The sequence below is a fragment of the Electrophorus electricus genome, chromosome 20, assembly GCF_013358815.1.
Source record: "Electrophorus electricus isolate fEleEle1 chromosome 20, fEleEle1.pri, whole genome shotgun sequence".
NCBI lineage: Eukaryota > Metazoa > Chordata > Actinopteri > Gymnotiformes > Gymnotidae > Electrophorus > Electrophorus electricus.
Window position 1 is genome coordinate 8,146,588 of NC_049554.1, and position 11,750 is coordinate 8,158,337.

The window sequence follows — 11,750 nt, forward strand, 5'->3', positions numbered from 1 at the left end:
GAACTGATTTTGGTTAATGTTTTACTATTATATACTCCGATTGACTACCATTTTCCATCGGGTTCTGGACAGTTGTCCTAATTTAAGCATAAAGACGATTGCGGGCTATAAGGCAACCCTATTTTAGGGAAAGACTTAAGGGGCATGTCTGACATTCTGCTATATGCAAGTCACAGCAGAAAAAAAATCGCTTATAAGCAATTGAGTTTTCACATTTATTGTTGTGTTTTCTGTTACTTTCTGTTTTGTTTTTTTTAAATACTTTCTTATTTGTCATTAACTCCTTTGTTAATTTTATTTGCACTTCCAGGCCACTGTCATTAGTCTGTTCAAATTAACATACAGGTAGAACGCTCCATTGCAAAGCTCCAGTCATAAGCTGTGTTTTCACCAAAACATAGGTTGGCCACCAACTGTCAACAAGAGTTTTGATTAAGTGCTAAAACATACTTTCAAACTTGAGTTATATCTCAGTTTTTGTCCAAAACATCTAAATAGTGAATGATTTTGACAAATGATGAATCAAGAGATCATCATGAGAACTAACTGTTTCCAGCCCAGTCTCTTAAGGTTGAACTGGTTTTCCTCTTTATGATATAATAATAATAATAATAAAAAAAAGTCTACTATCTGGAGAAATTTGAGGAAACAAATGTTAGTTTTCCCGCTTATTTGGGTGTTACATGCACTTTTCTGCCAAATATTGTTCCAAGGCTGCTCTATAGCTTTGAATAACTGAAGTAGCAGAGAGCAACAGGTTGTGCTGGTTCTCAAAAATGTGCCTTTAGTGAAACGAAGAATATATGGGTATCATAATCAGTGTTTGTGAGGCCAAATATTAGAAAACATTTCACTGTTCAGACTTGATGTGTTAAGGTTGTTGGTAACACTCCAGGTAGAACATGGGATAGGAGCCTGGTGGCTTTTACTAACTGGATCCAGTTTCTCCTATTAACTGAAAATCTGTATTTGGGTATAAAGTAGGCCTCGGATTCTTCCACATATCCCACTATCTGTTCAGAAGTCCTGGAGATGACTATCCTGCACCCTTGCTGGAGACATGGATAATTTAGTGTTTTTAGTTACAATGTGGTATGCTTCATAGTAAACCTTCTAGGTGTTTATCAAATAGTGAAAGATTACTTTTTTTTTTGCTCTCGTTTATTAGATCGCCAATCAGCAGGGGTTGCTGAAATAACGATTGCAGATGAAGTGTGATGAATTTCCTTAATTTCCTTATAGCTTAAGTATTGGCATACTGTTTGTGGTGCTTCAGAAATCACATGTGCTTTATGTTTTACAGCTAAAATGATCTAATCAAGGCAGATGATGACTTGAAGACCTATTAGTACAGTGTGATGTGTTGTAATCTGTAGTGAAATGCATTTTAAAAGTAACCTTCCCAATACGAGTATTAAGTGAAAAAGTAATAGGTTCAATATAGTAAATCCCCCTAGATTGTGTGCCTTATAATAGCCATCTTAAAATTTAGAGATATTTTCAGTTTAAATGATTTGTTAAAAGCCGCCCTAAAGGGTCATTAGAAACTATTTGGTAATCAATCTTTGAATTCCTTCGATTTGAGATCGACACTGACACCTATCAGTCTAGGCCCCCCAGCGTATTGCATGGATAAATTGCATTATTTTACAAGAGAAGCTAATTATCTGCCTGATTTATGTAATCTCTTCCGGTATTATTCAAAAACGTTTATTCTAAGGGCCTTTCTCGAGTAAGCTATATTGTCCCTCACTGCAAACATAGCAACACAATTTTGTTTTGTACCCTTACAATGAATTATCACTTTCGCTCCAGCACTCTTGGTGGTAGCCACAACTAAAGAAGCAGAATAAATGTTACTGTATTGTAAATGTCTTTAATTGTAGCCGATTGGATAGTGGCCAAGACAGCTATGACGTACTGCAGTCTTATAATAAATGCTTATACTGGTGGCTTATGTAACCTCGTGATATATTGTCTCATTCTCACTTGTGGCTACCTACAACTGCACCAGGATCTTTTTACATTAGCTAAAGCTACAGGACAAACGTGGCAACGTATGCTGTCTACTTACGAAGGCAAGTAACAAGCTAGCTAGGTTAGCTAACGCTCGATTTTCTACTAGCTACTTTAGAAGGTCATCACATGGATTTGAGTCTATAGTTAACCTACGTAAGTTAGCTAGATGACGAAAAGTAATGGTTCGGTCCTTCTTTGGCATGCGATAACAGGAAGTGGCTGCTACGCCTTCAAGAATCTATCAGTTTACACGTAGCGACAAGTGCCAGTTCGCGATTGTGGCACCAGCCTCTGACGACAGGTACCTAAAAACGGCTATGTTCGAATTGGCCTACTACATACTGGTCCCCCAAGTAGTGTGCGGTATCCAGTATACGACAAACGCAAACTATACCACGGGATCACACGAACGTATGAAGTTCCGTCCACATGTGAAAGATTTTCCGCCTGTTCATGACGGGATACAATATAGTATTGGAATATTTGACTTCAGTAGTACGCCACCTCGGTATCTTTCACGTACTGGAAAAATTCATTTTGGTCGCATACTACACATGTACTGCTGTCAATATGATGTATGTAGTATGCCATTTCGAGCACGCCACCTTGGATTCTGTGCATCTTCACTGTTTCGCTGGACTCCACGACCTTGATTTCCCAATGCAAAATTTACAAAGAGAACACAAATGGACCACTGCGCAGCAGTCCAGTTCTTTTTATCCTTAGCCCAGGTAAGACGCTTCTGACGCTCTCTGCTTCAGAAGTGGCTTATATTGGGGGTTTCAGCTACTAATCCTCTCTCGCGCTCTCTCAAAATGCATCAATCAGTCCCATTAAGCCGGATAAAAAATAAATCAGAATCACTAGTGTTTAACTAAAAGTAACTAATCATTTGATCACTAAAAGGATGTATACAACAGTGATTTCTTTGATATTGGCAACAACCACAAGCGGAATATCAAGACAGACAACTTGCTTTGAATAGGTTGTACATTTATTAATACACCTATTCTAAATCAAATACTATCAATTAGTATATTTACAGTTAAACAATCTAAAGACTAAAACTGGAGAAAAGTGTATCACGAGCGTGTGCAGACCTACATGCACGCAAAGCATCCGTGCCTGAGAAGGGAGGTGGGACTTGCTTTCTTGGTTCTCCCATGGAGAAATTAATGTTGCAGAGTTTAAACAGCAAAGCAACGTGGCTGTATGTTAATGAGCTCAGCTGGCTTGTTCTAACGTAATTGTAGAACAAAGGATAATCGCGCTAGTTTTACTAACCAACAATAAGGTCAGTGTGTGTCTGAGCCTAGGCAAATGAAGAATACACAACTTTTAATAAAGAAAAAACATTTTGCATGCAAAGAGGAGTGGTACACACTGAAAGTTAAGAATATCTAAATAAAGATGACTGGAATAAACAGATACATTTAAAACAGCGTTTCAACTATTCACCCATGTCAGTTAATGAGATGGGGCAGTGCAGATAAACTATGCCCTTTTAATAAACTTTACCCAGATATTAAAGTCTCACGTGTTGATTTAGGGTGATTATCCTAGATGGTCGTCCTCACTGAATTCTTCTAGAATAATGGAGGGAATTTCCACCGCTGGTCCTTTGTTGTTAAAACATGACGTCATCCAGGTGTGCTGGAAATCGTCTTTCTAGCGCCAAATTTCCAGTTTCGTCTGCAGTTTAACAAGAGGGAATTGATCGCCTTTGTTTCAAGCCGCGTGAATGCCTTCGCACGCTTGCTTAAAAGTAATGTGGTGAATCTCTTGCCACGGTAACAGTGATCAGACGTTAGTTTAGATTCCACCGTTACTTGTATTATTTTAATTAAGAAATACAATTTGCTTTTAACTGTCCACGTAGCGCTAAGTGAAGAAAGAACCTGCAATAGAGATGACAGAGCCCCTCTTTTAAGTCTAACCTTTTTGCAAGCAAAAAACAGAATGAGATAAGTTCTGCTGATTAAGGTATTTAAAACACCTGAATTGTGTGTGCTTTTAGCCTTTCTTCCGTTTGATGCAAGTCTGCTCTATGCGTTGCCGATGGTGCTGCCTCCTGCTGGATTGGCATGATACCTACACTTGATATTAGAAGTGTAGAAGTAGTGGCTATTTTCATGGAGAAGTCTGCGTGGAGGCTCTTGATGCACTGTCACCAGCCTCTGTCCACTCTGTGAAGCTCTCCCGCATTCTTGAATTGATTTTTCTTGACAATCCTCTCAAGGCTGCTGTCATCCCTGTTGCTGCTCATGCATTTTTTCTACTACATTTCCCCGTTCCAGTCATTTTTTCATTAATCTGCTTTGATACAGTGCTCTGCGAACAGCCAGCCTTTTCAGCAATGACCTTCTATGGAGAGTGCCGATAATTGTCTTCAGCAAGCTGTCAAGTCAGCAGTCTTTCCCATGATTGTGGTTGCATGTTCTGAGCTAGACCGAGAGATGCACATTTTTTATACTGTTTGAATAGTAATTTACTGAAACTTGAAATGAAATATTAATAAATAATAGTTTGAGATACCGGATTTCTGATTTTCATGAGCTGTATGATCAAAAGTAAAACACTACATGTAATGAATAAAAAATATGACAGTTTACCTTTTGGAATTAAATTATGAACCAAAACCTTTTCACAATATTCCACATTTTTTAAATGCACCTGTACATAATAAAAGGCTGTGCTGTGATTGTGGCAATAATTACGTGTAAATTGATCTTGAGAGAGAAAGTTAGAAGCGACAGTGAACGCTGTTTGCACATGCACAGCTCATTCACATGTTTCAGTTTCTGTGCAGGATGAATGAGCTGATCCGCCTCTCTGCCACTCACCGAACAAAGAAGAAACAGAGGGGTGTGGCTCTCGCTCGCATGCCAGTAGTGACTTACTTCTATGGAAAGTAGCTAGGTTAATACAAAAAGTCACTAGATTTGTCACCAAGTGCTTTTTTGAAGAAAATAGCTTGCTAAAGCAGTCTGAAATGTCTCTAAATCTAGTGACAAAGTTGTCAAATTGGCAACACAGGTTTTTGCATCGCTTTGACCATTCTTTATAGGTCCCACCTTCTGGCATGCCACAATTGATTGATAAAGTGGTACATTCCTTGCATGCAACCATTGGTCAGACTACCTTTTAGCATGTGTGTAGTGTAGCTGCATCATAGAAGCATATTCCCACAAGTGGACCGCACAGCTGCCTTGTAAAAACAGCATTTTCTTATCTTAAAGCACATTGATCTTAACAAAAGTATACCTGAGTACACAGAACTACTGAAAACCATTGTGTAGTGTCGTGAATAGAATGGCCATATAGTGCTTATGATGCAGGTACTGTTTCTGAAGGGCAGGTTCCACAAACAAGCAGCAATCATTAACAAATATTAATGGCAGGAGCCTTCCACAAAGTGGCAGTTGCCAATACATGCTATATCTGAATGATGTAGCTACTTGCCAACGATGGACCGAACCTCCTCTCCAAGAGCAGTTTGCCAGCTGAATATGATATTAACTAATGACTAGTCTTTATTTTATTTTGTGCTATATAAATAGCTACCTATTTAGTGTTTCATGACATTGTTAAATAAGAATGACTTCTTTCTCCACAGTTCTGTACACAATGTCTTCCAACAAAAACTGGTCAGCTGATGAAGAGCATTCTTCAAAGTTAGTAAGAAAAGCGAAAGAGTCACCATTTGTACCTATAGGTAGGTGGCTAACATTAACAAGCTAGTTAGCTATAATGTTTGTCATGTAGTTGTGGAAATTCGAGTATTACATTTCAGGATAATACACCTATTTGGATTTGACATCACAGTTACACCACTGGGAGATGCGTGAGTATTGTGGCAGAAAAATTGGTGCGAAATGGGCAAGATCCACGGAATAACCATGAAAAATATGTTCTTGTGCTGTTGGGTAACAGAGCAGCACAAAAATGGCCAGAGCAGCAATGGAAAAACAAATGACATTCATTTTTATAGATTGCCATCAGTACAGATGTCCTTTGAGGCAATGTTTATGTTTGAAAGCTATTACATGGACAGACTATTTCATCGGATTAGCCCTATATTAGCATTACAGCATGAAATAATATTTACACTTTTACATACTCTGTCATACTTTGATGAGTGTAGTTGTGTCTGATGCTTTGCAGCCAGTATTCACCCCTAATCTAAATCCAGTGCCTTTTGGATCATGTTGTGCTATTTGTCTCAGGCATGGCTGGATTCCTTGCAGTAGTCGCCTATGGATTGTATAAAATGAAATCGCGAGGTGACACCAAAATGTCGATACATCTTATTCACATGCGTGTAAAAGCACAGGGTTTTGTGGTTGGAGCTATGACACTTGGTAAGAACAATATTTATAGTCCAAATAATCTCATCTCCTTTATTTATTCTTGAAGTGATATTTAACCATTTAATATGTGCATCACCAAACACCATAACAATTCTTAAAATAAAAAAGCCAAAATGGCACAGTTACTGTTATATCTGGAACAATACCATGTGGGGAATTTTGCATGTTCCTTCATTGTGTTTGTTAAATTCTAGTATTGCCTCACCATCTCAGGGGGCCTTGGGTATGGTACTACTTTACTGATCCTTAAAATTTAAAAAATGGAATGCCCCAGGTTACTGTACTACCATGAACCCAATGAAGAACTGCAGCAGTTATCTTTTTTTAATTTATTGAATAATCTAAATTTCTATAATTAATAATCTAAAAGCCCTCTGTGGATCTGGCAATTGTACCAATTATCTGGGTTCTTAATGCTTTCTTTTTCTTTCACTTAAAAAAAATTTGTTTTATTTCAGATCTGTTGATTTATATTTAAAAATGGATCAGTTTTATCTACAGTATTTCCATGTAAAACCACCAAGCACTGCTGTACTCACATTATACAGTAAGGGTAGTGCCTTAGTAGGGTGACCATATGTCTTATTTTTCTTATATATGTCCTCTTTTTTGGACCTATGTGTCTAGACTGGATTAATAAAATGCCTAAAATGTCCAGGATTCGGCTTTCCTTTCATGTTGACATTTGCATTCTACAATAGCCGTTCACTGTTTCTGTTTAGGTATTGCTTTAACCATTCAAGTTTCAAGTTTGGTTTATTCGTCACATACAAATTCTTAATAGGCTTTACAGACGTCACAATTTTCCAGTTACGTACATGCTCTACACACTGGTCAGGCTGTTTCTCAGTATATGTGTGTGTAGCAGCTTCACAGAAGAGGCCAGAGAGGATACCTGAACTTTACCTTCTAAAATATATTTTGTATGGTGCCTTAACAAAGCCTAAAAATGCCCATTCACATATATGATTGCAATGCTCTAATAGTTGAGTTCAGCAAACAGCTGGCTTGCTGATTTAAATGGAACTGTCCTATTTAAAGTCAAGTTGAGGAGTCTTGCTGGTACTTGTAATAATTTGCTCCTGCTGGACTTGCACCTTAAAAATAAGCACCATTATTGTCTTCTGCCATGCAGCAGTCTTAAGGCTGATGAGGTATGAGATGGTGTTAATTAATAGGCCACCTTTATGTTTATATAACAGTTTACCAGATCTTTTGTGGACAGAGCATGTGGATGTGTCTGAAAAATTGCTGTTGCCTTGTGGATGCATCCATTTGATATTTGTGTTATCTTGCATGTCATTAATTATTTGTTTGATCTTTCACTTTTGGTGTAAATGAAACTATTTCCTAATGTCTTTCAGGTGTAATATATTCTATGTATAAACAGTACTTGGACCCCAGCAAACCAGGAATAATGAGTGGAATAATGATTCTGAGGAACAAGAATTTTACATACTGACATTGACATTTTCCACTTTTAATAAACATTACTGTGACTGTTAAAACACAATGAATGTGCGTGTGTGTTTTTATTAGGTATAAACTCTGTTAATTAAACTCCTTTAGTGCACTAAAAATAAAAAGAAGTAAATGTAATGTACCTTTAGGTTACAGTATAATGCAGATATGAATAGTGCATCTAACATTCCCAACATAAAAGGAAGTATAGATAGAATAACAAAGAAACAAAACCATCTAGTATATTTGGATTCAGGAGTCAGGTGAGCTGGGACTATTCTAAAGTTGATTTAGGTACAACTCAAAGCCAGGGATATGCATTGAGCAATACAGAGCATCCGGAAAGTATTCACAGCACTTCACTTTTTCTACATTTTGTTGTTACAGCTTTATTCCAAAATGGATTAAATTGATTTTTCCTTCAAAGTTCTACACACAATACCCCATAATGACAAAGTGAAAAAAATTTGTTTGGAATTTTAGCAAATTTAATAAAAATTAAAAAAAAACAAAAATCACATGTACATAAGTTCACAGCCTTTGCCATGACACTCAAAATTGAGCTCAGGTGCACCCTGTTTCCACTGATCATCCTTCAGTTGTTTCGACAACTTGATTGGAGTCCACCTGTGGTAAATCCAGTTGATTGGACATGATTTGGAAAGACACACACCTGTCTGTATAAGGTCCCATAGTTGACAGTACATTTCAGAGCACAAACCAAAACATGGAATCCAAGGAATTGTCTGTAGACCTCTGAAAACAGGATTGTATCGAGACACAGATTGGGAGAAGGGTACAGAAAACTTTCTGCAGCATTTCCTTACCAGTACTGTTTTGTTAATCTACAGACCACCCAGAACATTTTCAGACTTTCTGTCAGAATTCAGTGAACTTCTCACTCTGGCCAGTGCTATGTGTTCAGCGATGGTTGTGCTAGGGGATTTTAATAACCATGTAGACACTGATTGTTCATTTTCAGTTGAGTTCCTGTCTGTGCTTGACTATTTTTCTCTGACTCAAAATGTTTATTTTCCTACCCACTCTCATGGTCACACATTAGATTTAATCTGCTCCTCTGGTTTAGATATTACTTCCATTACTGGATTGCTAGTTGGTATCTCTGATAATAAACTTATTGAAGCCACTGCTAGCATCTCAGTCACTCGGCCATGCATTAAATCACTCATCTCTTTCTGTAATATCAAAGCTGTTGACCCTCTCACTTTCTCTTCTAATCTCCACTCCTCTCCCCTGATGTCTGTTTCAAAACTGTCCTTTCCTGATGATATTCTCTCTACATATAACATTTCCATCTCTGAGCTACTTGAACAGGTAGCACCTCTCAAGTCCAGGTAGGTTCCCTCTGGTCGTACTTTTACCCCTGAGTTACGTACCCTGAAAACCAAAGGTTGGCACCTTGAGTGCCTCTATAAGAGAACTGGTCTGACTGTAAAGTAGCCTATTCTGACCATATGCATAATTATAGGTCAGCTCTAAATACTACCCGCTCACAATTTATTTCCTCTGTTATCCGTGGTCCCGGACATAAGCCCCAAAAAACTATTTTCCACTATTACTAAGATCCTTCAGCCTCCATCTTCCTCTCCATTTGGTTCTGTTGAACAATGTGAAGGTTTTCTTAGATTCTTTAATGAAAAAATAAACAAAATGAATTATTTTTCCCCTCTGCTCTCCCTACATACAATTATGGGGACACCCTTCTCACCCCTGCTGCTGAACAATTTTCTGCCTTCTCTCTCACCCAACCTTCCCTAATTTCTGATATTATAACAAAATCCAATTCTTCTACCTGCCAACTTGATCCTGCCCCCACTACTCTTCGTAAGAAGTGTTGTTCTGCTATTTCTGCTCCCATCAGTCATCTCATTAATGCATCCCTTACCTCAGGTTGTGTTCCTTCAGCTCTCAAAACCTCAGATATAACTCCCATTCTTAAAAAACCAGGACTTAATGCAGTACTTCTTGATAATTACTGGCCCATTTCCAATCTCCCCTTTCTAGCCAAGGTATTAGAAAAAGTTGTAGCTTCTCAACTGCAGTCTTTCTTAAATACACAGGCTCTATTTGAACCTTTCTGATCTGGTTTCCGTCCCATGCACAGCACTGTGAGATTCCTCTTACGTATTCTAAATGATCTTCTACTCTGTTGATTCTGGTGACCTGAGTATTCTCCTCCTTCTAGATTTACATGTCACATTTGACACAGTTAACCATAACATACTCATTGCCCGTCTCTCAACCATTGGTATTACTAACATGGTTCCTGAATGGTTCTCGTCCTATATTTCAAATAGTAAACATTATGTTGTTTTAGGTAAACACAAATCGCACAGTGATACTGTCACTCATGGTGTTCCCCAGGGATCTGTACTAGACCCTCTCCTGTTCATTATCTATATGTGTGAGATCTGAGACCAGGCCAGATGCATGCGGATAACCGGATTTTATTTGTAGCAAAAAAAGTATAAAACATAAACTGAAACAGGCAAGGGTAATAGCCAGATATATTTTGGACATGCTCAGTACTCGTGATAGAAAAGCAATACAGGTGCAATACAGGTGACACTAGTAAACTGGTGATGAGGACCTGATGAGGTTGTGCCGGGGAAGACGGGAGTTGTGGTCATGGACTGGGGATGGTTGCGTGACAATATGCTACCCCTTGGTCAGATTATCCGCAGGCATGGTCTTCAGATTTATATTAATACCAAGGCTTACACTACCGTACCACCTCTTGTTTTACTGTCATGTGTCCAAGATCTTAAGTAGTGGATGAGCATAAACATCTTTAAACTAGACTCTGATAAAATGGAATTTGTACTTATTGGCCCGAAGACCAAAATATCAAAATTCTCCAATTTTAAATTAAATATGGATGGTGTCTTGATCAGCTCCTCATCCACAATTAGGAACCTTGGCATACCCTTTTGAACCCCACGTCATGTCACTGGTAAAAAAAAAAAAAAAAAGCCTCTTTCATCTCCGTAATATTGCTGGGCTTGGGCCCATGCTCTCCACACACGATGCTGAGTCTCTGGTTCATGCCTTCATCACCTCCTGTCTTGATTATTGTAACTCTCTCTTCACTGGCATCCCTAACAAAACCATCTGCTCACTTCAATATGTCCAAAACTCAGCCACAAGAAGCCTGCTTCATATAAGGAAATCAGTCCACGTTACCCCTAGTCTACATAATTTACACCTGCTCCCCATCCCTGAACACATTCAGTTCAAAATCCTCCTCCATACATTCAATGTTCTCTGCATGGTCTAGCACCTCCCTATCTAGCTCAACTCTTACACCCTTACTGCCCTACCCGTACACTTTGGTCCTCTAATGCAGGTCTCCTCTCCATCCCCAAGTTTAGACTGGTGTCTAAACTTGGGGATGGAGGCAGATCCTTTAGTGTCATGGCCCCAAAACTCTGGAACACTTTACCTCAATCTCTGCGTTTCTGCTCCTCACTTTCCTCCTTCAAATCTCAACTTAAAACATACCTCTTTTCCCAACACTTTTAATAACTTATTTTCTTATCTGTATTTGTTAATTATGGTGTTGTCAATTTTTTCTCTCCTCCATCTCTGTCATTGTAAAGCCACCTTGTATCTATGAAAGGCGCTATATAAATTACTTCTTCTTATTATTATTGTGAAAATATTGTATTGATACACTACTATGTACTGTTGTTTTTGGCTTAATCAGTTAGTAATTGATTATAGAGGGCCATATTATTTTTGAGATCATAGTACTGAACATCGGTTCTGAAAACCCTTACCTTAAAATAATTCTGTCAGTAATCTTTGTTTTTTAAACTTTCATTTTTTTCTAAATGAATGTCTGTTAATCAACCTCAGGTTGTCATTCATTTTCAAGTT

The 11,750-nt window shown here is 38.2% G+C and overlaps 1 protein-coding gene across 3 annotated transcripts; it reads left to right on the top strand.

Annotated features, from left to right (window-relative positions):
- Positions 1 to 1,928: 1,928 nt before the first annotated feature.
- LOC113572427 (HIG1 domain family member 1A, mitochondrial-like) lies at positions 1,929 to 7,906 on the top strand. 3 transcript variants are annotated; one of them, XM_027001965.2, is made up of 5 exons: positions 1,929 to 2,078; positions 5,636 to 5,734; positions 6,246 to 6,380; positions 7,525 to 7,543; positions 7,754 to 7,877. In XM_027001965.2, the coding sequence occupies exons 1-5, from the start codon at positions 2,060 to 2,062 to the stop codon at positions 7,773 to 7,775; spliced, it is 294 nt and encodes a 97-aa protein (XP_026857766.2). In that variant the 5' UTR covers positions 1,929 to 2,059; the 3' UTR covers positions 7,776 to 7,877. The 3 variants fall into 3 exon arrangements, with proteins under 3 accessions (XP_026857766.2, XP_026857765.2, XP_026857767.2); XM_027001964.2 differs by lacking the exon at positions 7,525 to 7,543 and having other exon boundaries at positions 1,931 to 2,078; positions 7,754 to 7,906; XM_027001966.2 differs by lacking the exons at positions 1,929 to 2,078; positions 7,525 to 7,543 and adding an exon at positions 2,222 to 2,320 and having other exon boundaries at positions 7,754 to 7,906.
- Positions 7,907 to 11,750: the final 3,844 nt, after the last annotated feature.